The 20,691-nt window shown below is 40.8% G+C and overlaps 1 protein-coding gene across 1 annotated transcript; it reads right to left on the bottom strand.

Moving 5' to 3' along the window:
• Window positions 1-327: 327 nt before the first annotated feature.
• On the bottom strand, window positions 328-19,986 carry jupa (junction plakoglobin a). The gene is made up of 16 exons (XM_084930550.1): window positions 19,833-19,986; window positions 9,237-9,271; window positions 8,637-8,804; window positions 8,296-8,549; window positions 7,487-7,725; window positions 6,730-6,931; window positions 6,297-6,441; window positions 6,014-6,117; window positions 5,566-5,904; window positions 4,996-5,148; window positions 4,776-4,895; window positions 4,475-4,625; window positions 3,228-3,349; window positions 2,997-3,036; window positions 2,145-2,279; window positions 328-1,365 (listed from the first exon to the last, which is right to left on the bottom strand). Exons 2-15 carry the CDS (start codon window positions 9,247-9,249, stop codon window positions 2,164-2,166), a joined length of 2,166 nt encoding a protein of 721 aa, XP_084786676.1. The 5' UTR covers window positions 9,250-9,271; window positions 19,833-19,986; the 3' UTR covers window positions 328-1,365; window positions 2,145-2,163.
• Between the last annotated feature and the right edge of the window lie 705 nt (window positions 19,987-20,691).

Raw genomic sequence — 20,691 nt, 5'->3', positions numbered from 1 at the left:
GAGAAATGTCTATTTTTAAACTGAAAGCAGTGTATCCAATGAAACCATTTTTGCCTTTGAATCAGACTACTAATGACAAGAGTAATAAAGAACTTGCTTAAAAAAAGCAACAAAAAGAAAATAGCAGGTGTATAATCAGAACTCCAGCTGGGAGGAAGTTGTTCAACTGAGAGTTGCCTAAACAGACGATATAAACCCAGCAGACAACTATTAGATGTACCATGCTCATACTGGGTTGGACCCAAATGATAAGCGTAAGAAAATGGATGTACAGAAAACAAGAAAAAGCACATTTCTGATTTATAACTCAATAAACATGAACACAAGAACATTTTGAATATATATCCTTTATTTTTATTAAACAAAATTTAAGTAAAAACTCTTAATAAGTAGAAAGACAAATTTCCCTGTCAGTAGTTTTTTTTTTTCAACCACAGCTGTATTATCTCATGTGTTTACTACGGATTTGGACAAATCTGTTGCACAAGTATGTAAATGAGTTTTTTTTTTCAGTGGCTACATATGATTTCCTCTCTAAATTCATTTTAAAATCAAAGGCATCTCTTTCCTTATTTTCTGGTAATTGTGCATAATGTGAAACTTTCCCAGTAAATAACTTATAAAAGTTGAAGATGACTCTTGAAAACAAACAAATAAAGCAACCGTACTGATCAACTACAGTCCAAATAAAACGCATCAGATGATTACAGAAGAGAAGGGAGCAGCCGTACAGTGTTAGCTCGAGTATCTCCGCTTCTCCCCATTTGCTCACGTCTACTAAATTTTGTGACACATGAAAGGAGCGTTAACCACCTCTTCGCTGACTCTTGCGCCACGGTGTGAGAAAACTGACAGTATATAGAGCCAAAACTACAGCAAAGTCGGAAATGTGTCTTACAAAGGCGTTAAGCGGAGTTGGTGAGTTGGTGCACTGTGCACGCTGAGCCACCTCTGGCAGTGTTTTCAACTATTATTCTCTTTTTCTTTCTTTTCTTAAAAAAAGAAAAAGCTACGATTATCATCACAAAATAAAATCTCTTTGGCATAGAATACCCACCCAAAAGCGTAAACAACCACGCACACTCATGCACTCACTCTTAGAAGGTTCTTAAAAACAAACAAAAAAAAAACAAAAAAAAAAACCTACAAGCATCAATGTCAAAATTATAATCTGCAAAATTATGCTATAAAACAAAGTTGAGCCCTGTTAAGATTATGAGTCCCATACTCGGCAATAATTGTATATATTACATCAGGTGGCGAGCAGAGGGAAAGACCTTTCGTGATGACCACGTTCTACTCTTCTGTGTCCCGTTACATCCTAAATCAGCTCTTTGCTGCCTCCTCCTCGTCTGCTTCTTCCCCCTGAAAGAATAAAAAAAAAAAAAAGGAAAGTTATTTCACAAAAACAAAAGTGTGTTTTTATCTTTTTTTCTTGCTCTGAAATGAGCAGGACTTTATTTGAAAAAGGGTGATAACATTTTGCTGTTAAAGCATTTCAGAGGTACAGGCTGCAGTGCTTTTAAAGTGCATTAGTACACTACATTAAAACCACTGATAAGTGAAGTCAATGGCATTGATCATCTCTTTATAATTTAATGTTCTGCTGGGAAACGCTAGGTCACGGTATTAATGTGGATGACACGCCTCATAACACCCACAGAAATGGCTTAAGATGTTTACCCAATCGCCAAATTCCCAAGAATCTAATTTTTACTGATAATTTCAGGCTGCACAGAGAAGCCGCCTCACAATTCCCAACATCCAAATCATCCGCTGTCAATGACCCACCGTTAGACACTACAGGACACTCCCACAGGATCTTATACAGTGGATATTACACAAGTGGTTTAAATATTGTGGCTGATCACAATGTATAACAAGAAAATAACATTTTAAAAAAGTACAGAGATAAATTCTACACGCTGTAAAAAGCATTTAAGTGTTTCTTCTGTGTTTTTAAGAAACCCCAGAGAACATAAGAATTTGATTTTTTACTTATACAAGTTCAAGATTATGCTTTTGAAGCTTGGACTTTGTGCACACACACACACAAACAAATGGCATTATTTCTCACACAGTCCCGATCAGCTGAGTCTAATAAAGTAAGATGACTGGCTGAAGTAACATTAGCATCTACTGACCTTAATGGTCAGGTGGGTACTATTGTCTGTCGTAGGGCAAACTGGCTGCGTATTCGTCATGCATCATATTTCCATCCATGCTGTCCATGAGCAGGTCACCTTGATATCTGTATCCTTGGAAACCAGGATCTAGCTCTGCAAAACAAGATGTGTAATTATTATGTTAAGGCACATTTCTGGATTACTGGGATCAAACTGAGGGAGGAAAAAAAAAGATTATTTTTTAACTTAGTTGGATCAGAGTGAGAAACAAAATACCAAAACCATAAAAGGAAAAAAGGCAAGTAAAGGAAAGGATAGGACAAAGATGCAAACACAGATAATGAAGAAACACCACAATTGGGGCGAGAGGAAGACCTCAACTTGATAATAATGAAAAGGAAATGATGTATCAGGAAATCAAACACAGAAACAAACAAACACAAAGTTGTTTTCAATGTATTCATTTTAGATTTTCTTAGATTCTGGTATAATGCACCTTGATTGGGGAAAAATTATATAACTAACAAAGCACAGATGGAAAGAATTGATAAAAAAAAGCAAGTTTAAAATTAATTTAAGAAGATATAACTGACGGTTCATGCGAATCTCAAGACTGTGCTGCTTTCTTTTAAGTTTGAATTAAAATTTTTACTTTACATGAAAAATAAGTAGCCATTTGTATTTTGTGCTAAGCTTTGTGATGAGCTCATTCTTATAGCTGCCAAATAATGAAAGTAGTTTGTAAGCAGCAGCAGGGAGGCAACCTGCTAACAAATTATTGCGCTTTCATGCTGCGGCTGCTCTCCGTGGTGTAGTGACCCACTGCTGAGGAATGTGCTGTATGTGCACATTTCAGCCACAGTTACTCACCATCGGGATAGGGTCCCTCCATGACAGCTGTGTTGTGGGCCTGCAGAGAAGTCACGAGAGGGCAAAGGTCAAATGAAGCCAACACTTTGATGTAGAAAGATTTTTAATGCCACAAAAATGCCAAGATGTATTTGACACAGAAACAACCAACGTGAATAAACAAGTCTACGAGAATCTTCATTAATCTTCAGCTGTCGTGTTGGTGCATCAGAGGGTGCCACACGCACTCACCATCTCCCAGGCAGCGGGATCGTTTTTGAACAGAGAGTGTGTGAGCTCCACAGACACTCGCTTCCTGTAGTCTGAGTTCTTATCCTCGGAGATGCGGAAGAGGACGGCTGCGGCGTAAGTAGCTGGAGGGGAAAGAATAAGAAAACAGTCAGTGGTCGGGGTCAGCGTTAGTTAATAAACTTTGAAAGCTTAATATCTGGAACAGAATGTCCTTTACTTTGAGCTTCAGCACATTGGTGCAAAATAAAATGACCAACAGTGCGATTTACAGTGGTTGATCTATGAGTAAGCGTGGCCTTTTTAAACATCTAGAGCTCAACGTTTTAGAGTTTACAAGTATAACAGAGAGCATATAAGACAAAAAAATGCATTTTATTTTTTTGGTGTGAAATCCTTCCTACCTGAAGTCATTCCTGATAAAGAAATGTGCAGCTACATCCTGTTTATTTAAGGCTTATTATACTTCATTTGGTTCATTTGGGCTTTTTCCTCCTTAACAATGTAATTATAGTGACAGAGTGTTGTATCTGCAAGAGCTTCTAAATGTGAAGCTACAGCAGGGGTGGGCAATCTCAGTCCACGAGGGCCGGTGTCCCTGCAGGTTTTAGATGCGTTCTCGAACCAACACAGCTGATTTAAATGGCTAAATTAGCTCCTCAACATGTCCTGAAGTTCTCCAGAGGCCTGGTAACGAACTAATCATGTGATTCAGGTGTGTTGACCCAAGGTGAGATCTAAAACCTGCAGGGACACCGGCCCTCGTGGACTGAGATTGCCCACCCCTGAGCTACAGCCAGTTAACCTGCGTCAGCATAAAATAAAATGGAAACGGGGTTTAAAAAACAACAACAACAAAACAGAATAAAACAGCCCAAAATATGAGTACCTGCAGTGCTAAAGTGTACATATTAGCATGTTATATCTTCTTGTTTGTTAAACTGAATTAACCAGGACAACAAGCTGGTGTTTCTGTAGCATCTACTATAAAGACAGAACCTAACAACAAGAAAACAGAATTTCACACAACAATGTTTCCATTATTGTGTATTCTTAAAATGTAGTTTGCAACATTTCATTATGGAATGCGTAGAAAAGTATAATGACTCGCAAAATGGACTTGTGCAAGTGCCTGGAAACTGCACTTACAGTAAGCACAGCACTTGAGTAAATCGACTTTGTTATTTTCCATCTATGACTAAATGCTACATTACAGTAAGCTAATTACAGTGCATTAATGCATGTTTTACCAATGCCCTCGTTGTTGGAGTGCAGCAGCTCCATCAGTGGAGCCGAAGCGCCCTCGGCGTCGATGAGCTCAGCGGATGGTTTGTCCACTGCCAGCTCGCACAGGACGCCTGCTGCCACGCGCTTCACGTTGTCCACTGGAGAGTAGAGTAGCTGTAGAAGACAAGAAAAAAATAAGTTTAAGAAAAACAAACATAAGTGCGAACTGAAAGTAAGTAAGTGAAGTTTATTTATTAAGCGCATTTCATAGACAGGCCGTCACAAAGCGAATTGTAAAGGCTTCGTTTCTGTTTCTTTGTTTACCTGGACAAACAAAGGAATGGTCTGGAGATTGGCGATCTCTGCTCTGTTAACAGGATCTCTGGCTAGTATGTGCAAAGCTCCTGTGCAGCCCTCCACAATCTCCTCCATCCTCACTCCATCCTGAGAACAAAACATGAATAGAAAAAATGTGATTCTACAGAAATGCTACAATGTCGACAGAGGGATCATAAACGTCCTTTGACATGAGCCCATCATGTACCTGGTATGTCTGCTGGTTGGATGAGCCATGTTTCTGGGCATCCTGGTGGGCTTTGAGCAGCAGGTTGATCAGACGGGGGACTGCTCCTGCATCCCTCAGAGGGGCCTGGTTCTCGTCGCACAGGGCCAGGTTACGGATCAGGCCAACCGCAGCCTTCAGGCAAGAAAAAACAAGAAAAGATAGACTGATTATGCAGTTCTGTTATTGGTCAGCAAGTAAAATGACTGGAAATGATCTCAAACTTTTGTTTTCATTAGAATGTGGTGTGCTGTTTTTCCTTCTAAATCCCAGTCTTGTAAAACATACTGCTCCTGCTGTCATGTGCATTTCATGCTCTTTCAGGATGGCTGAAACTCTGGCTCTCTGCCCTACTTGCCATCCACTTTGGCCATCTGTCCAGCTCCCAGTGTCTACCACTGAACTCTTTAAAGTACTTATTTCACAGTCTTTAATATTTTTTCCAGCATAAAACCACCTTCTTTCAGTCAGATCCTTTCTTCCATAAATTACCACATTTCTGTTGCGCACATTTTTGCCCCACTTTAGAATATCCTTCCCTCTTTTAACTACCTTGATGACGGGCCAGTAGTAGGGTTGGTTGAGCAGCTTGACGATGGCAGGGATGCCATAATGTTTCCTCACTGCATGCTGTGCCATCTCAGCCTGCTGGTGGCGTGAAGTCAGGTGGCGTAGAGCGCAAACGGCGGGTTCAGTCACATCCTCCTTCTCACCGGCACGCAATATGGCATGGATGAGCGCCTCAACGCCATTGCTCTGAGTGACCAGAGATTTGTTATGGGCGTTGTTGCATGTGAGGTTAGACAGGACGCCGGTCGCACAGGTGAGCATATTGATGTCATCTGAACTGAGCAGGCCAACCAGCTGCTGCAGCAGGCTGTCCATACCCTCCTGAAAGAAAGAAAAAAAGACAGATATTCCCCATTAGTTCCTGGTGGGTGGAAATATAGCAAAAAGAACGTGAGAAAAAATAAGTAAGTAAGTAAAGCTGGACTCAGACCTGTTTGGTGGCAGCATCAGAGAGATTCCTGAGAGTCCAAAGGCAGTTTTGCGTCAGACGCTGGCTAGAGCCAGTGATGTGTTTGCCTAGAGCCTGCATGCCACCTGCAGGGAAGAGAGAAGTAAAATTACTCAGCTCTCAACAACATTTAATAAATTATGCTGTCAAGAAACACAGTTACCAAGGAGCCATTGGCCCCTGTTCAGATAACACAAAGCTGACACACCTGTATGACTAGCTTGTGCACACAGGTGTTTCAACACAGAAAACCTATATCACATACCAGCCTCTACAATGGCGGGTTTGTTGCTGGGGCACACAGAGAGGACTTTGAGCACACGGCTTGTGGTCCACAGCAACTTCTCGTAGTTGTAGTTTCTCATGATATGAACGAGACCTTCGGGGCCCCCGTTGGCAAGGATGATCAGCTGTTAAACAAAGACCTTTATGAAAACAAATTCTTACATTTTACAATGCACACTTCTAACTAAGCCATGACTTTCCTGGCACCTGTCAATTCATTACACTAAGCAAACAAACAACCACACCCAGCCAGCACCTGAACAACTCTGTTCTCATGCCACACCCAAAGCAAAACACATGCACACACACGCACGGCACTGTCGACGGTTTCAGATTGCAGTCATTGTGTAACGTAAGCATGTGGTAACAAAACACAAAACAAGTGCAAACTAAAATAATACATTCACACGCACTTTGCTCTCCTGGTTGCCGTATGACAGCAGCTGCAGACAGTCTGTGGTGATGGCCAGGAACTTGGGGTTACTCTTCTTCAGCAGGGGAACCATTCTCTGCAGTCCATCTGCCAGACGAACGGCCATCTTAGCTCCTTCCTGGTGCAGCAGCAGGTTGTGAAGTGTGGTGATGGCGTAGAAGAGCACAGATTCCACAGGGGAGCTGTGGGAGCAACGAGGAAGAGGAACATGCGTGTTTAGCGTGCGTCACAAAATAATCCTGTCTATTTTTCGTTTGAGCCAATTGTGTTTTTCCTTATTTTCCACCAGATATATATATATATATTAGTTAGTGGTTGATGCTCATAGTAAGCATGGCCTAAGCTTCAAATACGTCAGTGCCCTTACCAGTAATCCCTGTGAGTCAAAAGCTCACTTGTTCGTTGGACAGAAGTTAGACCTAGCTGATGGGAGGAACAATAAAGCGTCCCACCAGGCTTCCAGCATTGAAGGCTAATGCTGGCAGCTTACTCAAATAATATTAAAAACTTACTACAAACTGTTATTTCCTTCTACATATAACTGCACGGTAGCTGCACTGGAAAATACTTCAACACATTGCCACAGAGCGCATCTTAACAAGGATTTAATGCAACTTTGAGTGACTTTTCTAAAATATTTTGAGTTTTTAATGCAAATATATCCTATTAACCATAATAAAAAAGTATTTCTAGCAGACCACAAGTGAAAATTTGACCCATTTGTAAACCAGCAGCACCTGAGCATGCGGACTAGAGCAGGGATTCCTCCTGACTTGAAGATAGAGAGCAGGCCCTCTCTCTGGTGGGACAGGTTGTGGAGGATGCTGGCCGTGGCTTTTGCCGTCTCCATGTCGCTTGTGTTCTGCATGGCTCGCACCACGGCCGCCACCATCTGAGGGGACTGCATCAGTGCACGGCGGGATGCCTCCTTGCGTGTAAGCTGGTTCACAATCTGTGCAGCCTTGCTGACTACCACCTTATGAGAGATGGAAGGGGAAGGTGTGAGTTAATTTGTACAAGGGAAAATTAAACATCAAAGTTCTTAAATCTGCCTATTCAGAAGGTAATACAATGTATATGGCATTTTTTCTGAATTTGATAATCACTTAGTAATTATCAGAGATCTCGATAACCTTCAATTATTTGACTTATTTGGTCAAAAATAGAAAGCTACTGCTAAGGGTGGTGGGCTAGGCAGTACACAATCCCCAGGAAAAGCAAGTTTAACGCTTTACAGTTTGTTTCCATCAAGGAAATTACACAAGAATGAGTGAACTGAGTTTGGCTGGCATATTTTGTGATGTTTTGACTGAATCAGATTTATTGTTATCAATCCTCATGCCAGTATAAGCATGAAGACTGCAGCCAGCACTATATTTAGCACACAGACATGACCACAGCATTGATGTCTTATTATTAGCACAATTTTAAACTTATTCCTTTGCTAGATCCATTAATCACTTAGTAATTATTTTAGAAAGTTTAACAAAATATTTATAGACTGTGTTTGTTTGTATCGACGCGGGCACATCTTCGTTTTCATCACCTGGTCTTCATCGTTGAGCAGTTTGGTGAGCTCTGGCACGGCACGTGTGGCTAGCTCGGCATCGTCCTGGTAGTTGATCAGATGGATGATGGCAGTCTTGAGCATCTGAGAGGGCTCGGCCAGGCGCTGGACGTTAGTCATCTGGGACGGGTCTGTCTGAGTTGACAGAATGGTGGTGCCTCCCTCCAGAGTCTCTGGAAATATTGCAGCTCGCACCCTCTGAGCTCTGGTCATAACGCTTTGGGGATCCATGTCTATTGAGAAGCGAGATGATGAGGTTGATGATGTAGTCTAGGTGTAATTAAGCCAAAGTTACAGCATGTTAGCTGGTCTGTCCTTACCAGGCTCCTGCACTGTCACAGTGCTGGTCATGGTGTACTGCTTAGATATGGTGAACTCGCCGTCATCATCTCTGACTGTGGTGGCTCCAGACTGGATGCCTGAGTCGAGACCATACATCGTCTGTTGCCACTCTGCCACCTTTACTTTGCCAGTTTCCATCTCACCCACTGCCAAGGAAGGAGAGAGGAAATCAAAGGTTTTAAACGAAACTTAAAGTAATTAACAGATTTCATAAAGATTAAGAAACTGCTCTTTATTAAAACCTTTGTGTAGATCGGTTTTTCTTTCTCCCAAGATAAACACAGTTGTTTTTTTTTAACCAAAGTAATAAAAATTTTATAGCAGGAACCTTTAGTTATACTTTATTTTAAGGAAGTGATTTCAATGCAAACACTGAACACAATACTTGGAAGTAGAAAAGGTCAAGCTCAAACTGTTCAGGTCTATTTTGAATGAGGTGATAGAGACTGAGGTGAAATCAAGAAATCACACAAATACAACCAACATTAAGCTGCTGCCTTGTCAAAACAGAATTTACAGAAGAGGAAATAAAAATCGGAACATAAAATATGATCATGAAATTGAGCTGATTTACTTACTCTGCATTGCCATCCTTTCTTCCGATGGAGCAAACCTAAAAACAAACACACAGAGAAATCCGATGTCAGCGTTTCCACCATTACACCTCATACAAAGGGTAAATACACGCATTCCTACAAACCCTTTTTGCACGAATTAGTGAATAAACCGTCTACTTCTTTGCACGAGACACCTTACTGAGTATGGGGGTGGCACGAGTTGGACACTTCCCCACTTAGCTGGAAATTAAAGCACTGAGCAGAGTGACTTGCAAAGAGAGAAGGGAGAGCGAAGTGAGTAAAGTGACAGCTGTAATGTAAAAATGCTAAGCAGGGTGAGTGACCTTTAACCCCAGGTCTCCACCCATGTAGTCATGGGAGCAGCCCACGGCTGATATGTGGCAATCAGGAACCTGCTCATCAGGTTTCAATTCCACTTTGAAAGTGTTTGTGTATGTAGATAACTCATTGAGCGCACTCCTCAACACACCTTTAAAGTAATAAAAAACAACCAAAAAACCCCAACAACACACACCCTTACCTTCACTTTAATTTTTGTCTTTATATTTACATGCCCACCGAAAGACCTGGATTTTAAAACTACGACCCTTAATCATACAGGCCAAATAAACTACTTAAGTCAGCTAAATACTTGGTTCCACTTTAACAATCCCCCAACTTGTGCAACTACCTGCTACCTGTCGGTGCATGTTTGTTCATCATGCTCTTGGTTTATCATGCAAATACTTCCTCTCACCCCCAACAGGTTTCTACATGGCTGAACTGCAGTTAAGTTTTTAATGTGCTTCGCCATTAAACCCTCTGCAAAAAAAAGAGCAAAACTAAATTGTGCAGTACATGTGAAATATTTAGAAAAGATTATGAGGAAAACGTAAATGTATCCTCTCAGAAAAATTCAATGTAATAGTGGTGTTTTCGGTCAGTGTGCTTTTGTATACAGGAAGACAGATTATTCTTGGAAGTGGCCTCCCAGATCCAAAATAAACCCCCATGGTTACAACATGCATGGAAGTTTTCTGCATAGTTCTGTAGTCTTAATGTCATTCACCCTGAATTTCAGAGAAACCTGCATTCGCAATAGCTGCTGGTGACTGGATGTGTCATACAGTCTATAGTATTGCATTCACTTTGCTGCTTATGAGCGTTTTCAAATGTTAGACTTTTACAGGATTGTTTGCCGAACATATCGCCGGGATGGATTATGCGTGTGATGGTTTTGCTACAGATGTACTTAATATATGAGGGTGTGTGCATTTTCTGAGAGTGCGCTTATAATAAGAAATCTCAGGTTTAATTCACAGAGCTTGTTGCATAATTGGCCATAAATAACAAAAACTATATTACAAAAACAGAGATGATCCACACACAGTAGAGACAAACAAGCAAGTGGAAAAAAAAAAGCTTTAATCTTCAAAACCCTTCTGTATGACAGCTGTTTTTAGCTTACTGTGGTTCTGCATGTAATAAGCAGCTCTGCATATCTTCCGTCTTGACTATTAATAAAACAAGTTGGGGCTAAAACCCACAATGGCAAGCTTCTGTGCTAGCATATAATGAGCTATAAACACTTAAATTACCACCTTTACCTATACTTGCCCTCAGTTCCATGGAACAAATGTACTAAACAATGTTAACAAAATGGAAAATACTTGAATTGAAGCTTATCAATGGGCATGCAATTACAACTTGTAAAAACAAGAACAAAGAATGTATTTGAGTCATAGTCTAGTTTTCTCACGCTACTTATTTGATCTGATGTGCATGCATTACTGTTGCTAGCGGCTTTGTTTTTCATTAAAATTGATACGAAGAAGAAATTTTCACCATTTTTCAGTGTCTGTCCTCAGTTTTCTGTACGCGCCACTTTGTTTAACTAAAAACTCATTTATACGTTGACACATTTACTTTTCAACACAAAGTTATTTACTATACGGTTCATGTGCACTGGCAACATTTTCCTTCATTTCACTTTCAGAGAGCAGCAGCTCTACGAGTTTCCCATGTATTGAGTCTCACTTGAGATCCTGCAGGACCAGGCCACAGAGGGCTGTCTGTGCTTGCAGCTACACGTTACCTTACAGATAACACAATGACTCATCAGACATGACAACTGTACCAACATTCCCCGTGCATTTCTACCTTTCTCAGTAAAGGTGTGGCCACTTTTTAAAAAATTACGAGCACTGGTTAACAGGGCAACGGGAACAACTGGACAAAAAACAAGATACAGCTTCACTAACTTTTTCAAAGGTTTTAAAACAGATAAAACTATAATGATCCATTTATAACAAACAGTACACATCTGAGTTTGGTGCAGAATGTATGTACCTTCCTGTTGTCTGTAAATCAGGGTCAGTGTTTGTGTAGTCTTTGTTTTCCTGGGCGAGGCAGCGGGTTCAGTCAACTGTTGCAATGCAGTGACACGCCCGGCATATTGCCTAGGTAACTGAAAGTCCGCTGAAACGCTGTGCTGTGGGGGTTTTATCTGCTGTCCAATCTAAAGTCTGAAGCTCTGGGCACTTGTTTGTTGATAATTTGTCTTTTCCTCTTGGGCTTTCTTATTCTCTTTTTTCCTCCATTCGAGAAAAAAAAAATCTATTGGGGAAGGGGCAGGCTACGAATTATTTAAAAGAATAAAAGATCAAAGCAAAAAAATAACCCTGAGTGAACACAGTTTTCTATGTTCTGATGATTATAAAGTCTAACCCAGCCTTCTTCCATTGTTCAGTGCCAACAAAGAGCTGATGGTGCGTGCTGTTGTGACTGAACTTTGTTCTCTTCCAGTTAATCAGTAATATGTCCTTTCACTCTCACTGTGAAGTGCCTTTCTCCTGAATAGTCATTCCCACTGCCATTTATACACCCACACAGACAGTGACATGAAGCCATACTTCAGGAAAACACTTTTCACACACCCGTCACCTCCCACTATCTTGTTAAGCAACAGCCTCTGCGGATGATGATTTAGGGGCTTAAAAAAACCAAAAACCCTGCACAGTAAAACCAGGAATGTGTATCAGTAAAAGCTGCCAGTGAGGGAGGAGTGAGTTGCAACAGAAAAGCAAAGCAGAGATGGATCTTGATCAGGGCCCAGCGCTCAAACGCTGCTGTGACATTCCACACTAGTGTTGCATATTCAGTCTGAGTCGTCAATCTGTTTCTGGGAGGGAAAATAATAATAAAGAAAAGGGGGAGAACACACCAACCTTATCTAAACTTTACTCACTGACTTACTCATAAATGTTAAATTGCTGAAACTAAGAAACTGTAGGGACAAGACTACTGTGACAAAGGATGAGTAACTCTAATCTCTGTAATGAAAACACATTTACTATCATGCAAATCCCTCAGGCATGTTGGAAAGGGAGTGTCTCTTCAGCAGTGACAGGCTCTCAGAAAGGGTGTGGCAGAAGAGTGCTTGGATGTGTGAGGAAGAATACACCTAATGGCTAGAGGGGATCTTACATTTTATTCCCTTCAGTATCCTCCCAATAATTATAGCTTTACAGTTGCAAACGGAGCATAGTAATGAAAAACATTCCAGCAGGCCAGATTTTGACTTTGCTGGTGTAAGCTCTTCTTTGTATCACAGCAGGAATGAATCAGGTCAGGCAAGAGGCCCAGGGGGGGCTTCAGATAAACTTTGCTCATATTGCAGTTGTGTTCAAGAGGCTGTTCACATACTTTACAGTATTTGTAGTAAATGTTGCTGAGCCACATGTCGATTTAGCAGGCTGGGGTGTAAATAATATTTCTGTTGCTTTTTTCTGTTTTACTTTCTATGGATTTTTGTTTTAAAGCATAAATACTGAAAAAAAAAAGAAAAAAAGCATCACAGGTCTAAATATTAAAATATTTGTAAATATGTTTTTTTTCATATTTTTTTTCCTCCTGTGAAACTACAACCTGTCATTTTTACGCCAAGCTAAGCTATGCTAACTGTCCTCAGGCAGCGGCTTCATATTTAATGTAGAGAGAGGAGAGAAATACTCATATTTCCATCATGTTTTCTTTCCGTTACATAAGGAAGGAAAAACTGTTTATGATAATTAAACATTTATCACAGTTATGGGAGGATTATAACTGGGCTTTAGAAACATCCTTATCTGGTGGCTGTGTGAACAACCTTGCTAAACTTATTTAAAGTAACAAGCAAATAAACTTTATTATATTAGTGAACAGCTTCCTATAGCACTGGAATAGATAAACAATTTGACATACAGGACAGCCTCCCATGCACACGCACACACCCAATCACATTCATGTCCCCAGACATGTAAGCCACACTCTTCTTGCAATAAACCGTTTCCCAGATGGCTTTAACACACACCCTGCACTCCCACAGCCCAATCCTCCTGACACAGTAAATGGCCAGTTCAGCCAGCTGAGTCTGCAGTACAGTTGACATTTTCCTCTCTGCATCCTCTCTCCATAGACCCGGGGTTCAGCTGCCATGACAGGAAACAAGTTAACACATTCACTAACCCTTCTGGTTCCCCCTCATGCCTTACTTGTACAACAATAGATACTATGACACTGTAATGGCAGCAGCTGGGGCTGGATAGCTGTTTGCTATAAATCAATAAGGGAGGATGTGAAGCAGTGCACAGCTAATGGATTTACCATGGTGGGTGACAGGAAGTGGTGGTCAACATTGTCTGACTCACCAACATTTCTGGGCTGTCTGCTCTGAGATGGGAAGTTTATTAGGAGAAGTTACAAACTGCGATAAGGTACTGGGGAAGAACACAGCTTGAAGCCCAGATTGTGTAAAGCACAAACTCTAAGAGAAAGCATTTGTCAACTGACTGTGACAGGCAGTTGATCAAATCCAGACCAGCGCAACGTCACCATACCAAGTGCCTAGAGAGAAGAGACAGCCAACAACACAATACTCCTATGCACTTGTGCAACACACCAACTGAATTTGTGTAAATGTGGCAGAGTGCATCTCCTTCTTCCCTGATCTGGAAGCCTTCCCAAAACAACAAGCAGCCTCAGCCAAAGAATTTAAAAAAAAGAAAGAAAGAGAAGCAACAGAATATCTAATGGGCCTTGATTTGTCAGTTGATTCACTGCAGCAGCTTTAATAAGCTGATTTAGGCCAGAGGATGCAGTGCGGTGGCTGTAAACTGCTGCGTAGTTGTTTGGTCTCCGTGGGAGCTCTCTGTGAATCAAAGGAAATGTGAGCTGTCTCGGAGGAGGTGCCTGGGTCCAGACCAGAATCAGATTACAAAAAACAGATAAAGGAGGGGGGAGTGAGTAGAAAGGGGTGTAATCTCTGTAGCAATAAACACTCAGTTGCAATGCCCGCATAGAAACAAAGTTCACAGAAGTTCATGATAAGTCAGATACTGTGGGAGGAGTAGAGGTATGTCCAAAGATTATCTTCAAACCAGGAAAAGAGCTCAGCATAAAGATATAAAGATGTGGAAATTAAATAGTGGAATATTTGAGATTTATGTGTAATTCAAATTTTATGTGAAAAAAAAAATATATACTTGAATTATGTTTTTATCAAGAAGAAGAAGAAGGACCCCCCCGTGTTGTTTGGTTCATGGTAGGAAGGAAGTGGACGAGCTGAGTTTTTGATAGCACAGTGAGCATCTGTGTTACTCTGTTTGGTGTCGAGAGGAAAAGAGTAGCTGCATTGTCCTATTGACTGCTGTTACTGTGAAAAGGAAACCACTCTCAACTGTCCCCACTGAACGCAACCAAAAAGGCTGAAGCACATCAAGATGGCACTGTGTGTTCACGGGCCAAGTTTGGTAGCCAATGCTGCATCCAAAGCCCCCTTTAAAGGCCTGACAGGGAGTTTTTTCTTGAACTGCTACTGCTACGCACCAGTGTGTATCTGAGCACTGAGGCGATGTGACAGATGATTAATTTTTCAGGGAGATTAGAGGCACGAGGGAGCGGGAGGGGTGTGCTTGGGAGAGCAGGGCAAAAATCTGAAGGGACCCTAAAGAGTACTGCAAGTTCATCTGACAAGTTTGAATTCACAGTTTGTTCATCTTCCAGAAGACTAAAACAAAACTAATATTGTTAAAAATTGAGTGACTTATTCCGACAACACGTCATTTGGTTCGTACAGTGTTGTTGTCAGATGAAAACCTGGAAAATGTCAACTTTCAAGGAACAAAGAAGGAAGAATAATAGTGTCAGTTGTCTCAAACGCCCATGCGTTTTTCAGTTTATGCAGTTTTTTGCAAAAGTGCTCACAGGCGCCAGGGTTGCACAACATTCGCAACCCATGAGAGCATAAAATCCTTCAAAAGCAGTGAACAAAGAAAAGCAACCACAGTGGCTAAAGCATGGATTTTGAACTCAACATATGCAAAACCACCCTTCTTGAGAGACGTCATGTTGCCTAATTAACAGCTGAGCTTCTCCACTGATTTGCTTTCTGTTACAACCACACCCTTTCTGCCTTTACTTTCTTGAATCTCTCGTAGAAGTGTGATTAAGGGATAGGGAGGAGGCAAAGAAAATAATAACATGACACAACTCATCAGAGTTGCTATGCTGAGACATACGACTCATCAAAAATCATCCACGTGTGAAAACTTTGTCTTTTGAGTAGGGCTGCCATGATTAGTCGACTAGTCACGATTACGTCGACTATCAGAATCGTCGACGACTGATTTAATAGTCGACGCGTCGTTTGAAGCTTTGTAAAATCACAAAAGACGCAGGAATAAGTAGTGGGACTTAAGAGTGTAATAACGGACTAAAACAGAAGATGGCAGCACTGCATGTACAAGGATGCCAGCTGCCGTTAAACCCCGAAGAAGAAGAAGTAGCTCTGTCCCAGAATTCATAGCGCAGCCCAGCTCAGTTTCCAACAATGGCAGCAGCTAGTTAGTTTTAATATTACTCTTATTATTCTTTCTGGGTCACAAAATAAACGTTTAACATATTTTCAGGCGAGAATGTAACTGTGTAAACCTCAAATATCTGCTCAGTTTATCAAGACACCACATATTTTCAAAAGCGCTCCGACGTTTTCGGAGACGTCTGTTACCCACTAGCTCGATAGCTAGCCGGGGGCAAGGCTCACTAGAGCCGGTGAGAACACCGGACTCCCGGCAAATCGTTTTCAAACCCACCGCTGTCTTTCGCTACTCAGGTTAAACATATATAAGTCACTTAGATAACTTAAAAATGTTATTGTTTGGCTTTTTGTAGTATTTTATTTGTTCCTGAGTAAATCGGTTTGGCTGAGATTAAAGTTATAGTTTTTACACAGCTGAATAAACGTCAAGCAGACAACTGATTATCAGAAGTGTGAGATGCTCGAGAATATACTCCGGTGTCCTGTTATATTTTAGATAGCAAGGAGTTTATTAAACTTCACCGAAACAATCTGCAAATCTCATTAAAATTTAATAAACTATCATCTTGTCTTTATTTTTAGTTAGCACATACCTTAAACAATTAAAGCTGTAAGCTAATGATAGTTATATAAGAGCAGATGCATGCTGCAATAAGCTGTACGTCCAATGGATGCATGATCTGATTAGTCGACTAATCGCAAAAATAATCGGTGACTAGTCGACTATCAAAATAATCGTTTGTGGCAGCCCTACTTTTGAGTAAGTGCCGAATCCAGTTCACTCCCTGTTTGTGTGGACACACAGTAAGTAATGAAAAACTTATCACTGGTAATGTATTCATGATGACAACAGGAGGATTCAACTATTTCTTGAAGGCTGTTAGCGTGATGCATGAGTATTTTTTACACAGCTTTTATAAGAGCTGACTTGAAATGACCCATGTGGTAGACTTGCCTATGTGTTTTTTTTAAAGTGCAAGTGATGAGAAGAAACAGCCATTAGGCCTTTGACATCTTAAGTAATGGGGCCATTTCTTGCCCTTGCTTGATCCAACCAAGAGAACTGCTGAAGGTAAATAATTAACTTCAGGGACTGTCATCAGTAGAGTTCAGCTGGGCAATGTCGGCTTCACTTGCTCAGCGTTATTCAACTGCACCCTGCTAGACACTCGAGTTTGAGTTTGGTCATGACAGAAGGCATCTTTTACAACACTAGCAATTTTTGGATTATATTTCTAATAATTTAATAACTGCATTCAAGAATAATGCCATGCATTTCAAAATTAATTTCCACTTATTTTGAGTTATTGCTGGTTTGAAAAGATTGAAAATGTAGAATTAAGCACTTGTTGTTAGAGGGGTTACTTTGGGATAACAAATAATAGATGTGTGTATTTTGTCTAATTTGGACTTATATGAAAGCTTTTTTAGCAGAACATAATGCAGAAACAAAGAATGCTGCGGGTGTTGTAGATGTAGCAGGGTGTAGCAGCTGAGCAGCTGTGGCAGTGCAGGGTAAAACAGTTATTAAGGAATGGCCACATAATTTCTAGCTTGGACCCAGTTTAGAACAGGCGCTGGAATAACCATTTGATTGGATAATGACCAAGAAAATAAGCACCATTATTCTGATGCATTTCCAGTTCTCACTGTACCTGAATGAATTTTAAATATTTCAGTTTCATCACACAAGCATAATTGTATTCTATAAATAATATCAGAAAGAAAAAGATTTTCCCTTTGCAGATTTGGTGTGGTCATGCTACTTCACTTTTATTTCACCCACCCACCCCAAAAAACAACCTCAAAAGAAAGAAACTCTTGTTGTAGCTGACGGGAAACTTTATCTCTGTGCCCTTTTCTCCATGGGAACAGTAAAACACAAAGGCAGACTGACATACAAACACAGAGGAGGTCGCACAATGTGTGCGCTGAGCACCTGTAACTGGAAAGGACTCAGGCCTCGTTGGACTGAGACAGAAGCAAGACGGGGAATCCACAGAAAAAATTAAACCAAGAGGGCGGGATGTATGCCATACAGTAATCCCCTTTGAAGAGTGTGGACCTATTTTTAAAACCGAAGGATCTCCTGGCCTCTTGTTCTGCTAATGTAGGACAGTATGAGGGAATTAAGCAGGAGGGGGGGGGATTATCACCGTGCCACCACAGCTGTAGCTGTGAAATCTACAGTAAGTCACCCCCCTGCTGTCCCACCACCCATCCACTCTTTCCAGACAGGGACAGCTTTCCTACTTGATGACACAGGGCAAGCTCAGCAAGGCCATTCTGGCACAAAGTATTGGCACACTGTCCCGTTAAAGCTGGCACACAGTCAGCAAACTCAACTGGAAACATTGGTAGAGAAAGCAGCTGGATACCACAAACCTGTTTGGCACTGTTCTTGCTGCTTTGTGACGCTTGCAGATAATTCAAACAAAAGAACAATGGATAATGTGATTTGGAGTTTGATGGTGTAGTGAGTGGCTCTGTTTACTTTCCAATTCCTAATCCAACTGTGTCAAATTAGGACTTTAAAACTATACTAAAGTTGGCCGCAGAGGACACTGCAGATGACTTAATCGCATAAGAAAAAAGCCGATAAGATAAAAGTCATTTGAACGGGATGCTGATTTCAGGGGATTTAGTCATGAAATCAAATGAAAGAAATTTGTGCTCCTGTGCTCCCTAAGCAGGATTAGCTGTCCTGTCAAGTCCTGAGAATCTGCAAAGGTAATGACATCATGGAAGATTTGGCAACACCTGGAGACATCACTGCTGCCTTGAAGCACAGCATAGGAGTGTGGGGGGTGGGTAAAGAAACATCAGCATGTATCACTGTCATACGTTACAGATGTGCACCCACGGACAACTCATCCCCTCAGGCACAGTTAGCTAACACTGTTTGTTTACAGACTCAACATCACTGTCATAGTTGGTAAAGCGGAAGATCTGATGTGAAAGTACTTGTTTTTGTCCAACCACATTCACAGCTAAAAAAAAACCAAAAAAACAACCTCTTATAAAAAAAAAAATAGACATTCAAGACATAAGAGAGAAAAATAGTGAATAATATGGTGAATAATACCCACCATTACTAGACAATTAAAATACCTACTTACTAATTTTATGTTAATCCATTGATCTTTCATAAGTTAACGGGGAAAATGTTTTTTGTTTTTGGGTCTACTTCAGTGTGACTTTTGCCATTTCTATTTCGTCCTTTAACAAAAATGGTGTAAAATCTTCATTTTTTGTCTCTGATTCACGGAAACACACAAATCCAAGCGCTTTATCTTCAACACCACCAACAACCAACGACACGACGGGGTCTATTGACAAGTGACGACGTGTAGCTGTATGGTCGATACTGGGGCTAAATGTCGTTATCTTTGGGCAGAGAGAGAGTATGGGAGCTCTTGCACTTCAAAAAGTTAAAAAAAGAAAGAAAGAAAAAAACTGTCCACCACAAGAGAACAAACTTTTGGTGGCTGTAGAGCTGGCGCAGTAGGCTGCTCCCTAACAACAGGCAGTAGTGGTTTGAGGCATGCGGAAATGAATTCCTAATAGAAAGCATCTGAATTTGCATCCAGGTAAGCAACAAAGAGAAACGAAATTACCCCACACAAACATATAATATGTTTTTTTAATAGAATGAACGATAATAACTACACACCAAACAAACCGATAAATACATAAATAAACGTTCACAGACGCTAAGGGCAGTAAAAACTGTCGGAAAAGGTAGATTTAGTGAATCTTACCTGTCTTAACACACGGCCGTATTTTAGATTATTCCGTGCTTGCTTGTTTTTAATGACTCCTTTGGTCGGCACAAGACTCCTCTCTTTATTTCTTTTCACTTCTCCACACTCTGCCTCCCTGCAGCTGGCCACCAGTCCTCTGAACAAAAAAAATGAGTAAAAGGAGCGTTACCTCACCCTGACTCCGCCTCCTCGAAGACTCCACCCACATCGTCCACAATGCGGGGGAAGGACGTTGCTTTATGGCTAGGCACTACAATAAACTGTGAAGGTGAACAGTTTAGTTCGGTTTAAAAAGTTTACTTCTGTCTTTATTGTACCGTTGCTACAGTGCGTAGATTGTCACTGTTTTGCCCTTTGATACAACAGCGAATATTTTAAAGTCAACTTCATTCTTTCATTTGAAGGGACACTGACTGACACCGATAAAAAAATACTTTCGATTTTGTAAAGCACGGTATACAAAATGTGTACAGCACCACATATATGTATTGCAGCCTGTTTAAATGTGTTTTATGTTCTATTTCTTGTAGTGACTACTGTGAAATCGAGCGCTAACAGCCATGTCTTTCACCTGTATGACGATCGACCACACCTTATGATTACAACACGAAACCAGACCAAAGAATGAGTCACAGCAGTCGGGAAGCGATACTCACTCAGTTGACAGAGACACTGATAATGTTGATTATGTGTGTCCGCGTCATGCGCATTTGACATAGTGGAGTTTTCATCATTATTTTAAGCTCTATGTGGGAAGTGGCAGAAAGAGAAGAGAGACTACATCAGAATGAATACATGTTCAGTAGAAAGAGGTTTTGAAATCAGAAGCTAAAATTCTATTTTGAGTTTTTAAATG

Source organism: Perissodus microlepis, chromosome 6 (genome assembly GCF_051167445.1).
Source record: "Perissodus microlepis isolate ML-2025 ecotype Zambia chromosome 6, ASM5116744v1, whole genome shotgun sequence".
Lineage (NCBI taxonomy): Eukaryota > Metazoa > Chordata > Actinopteri > Cichliformes > Cichlidae > Perissodus > Perissodus microlepis.
This window is presented reverse-complemented; position numbering and strand designations above follow the sequence as displayed.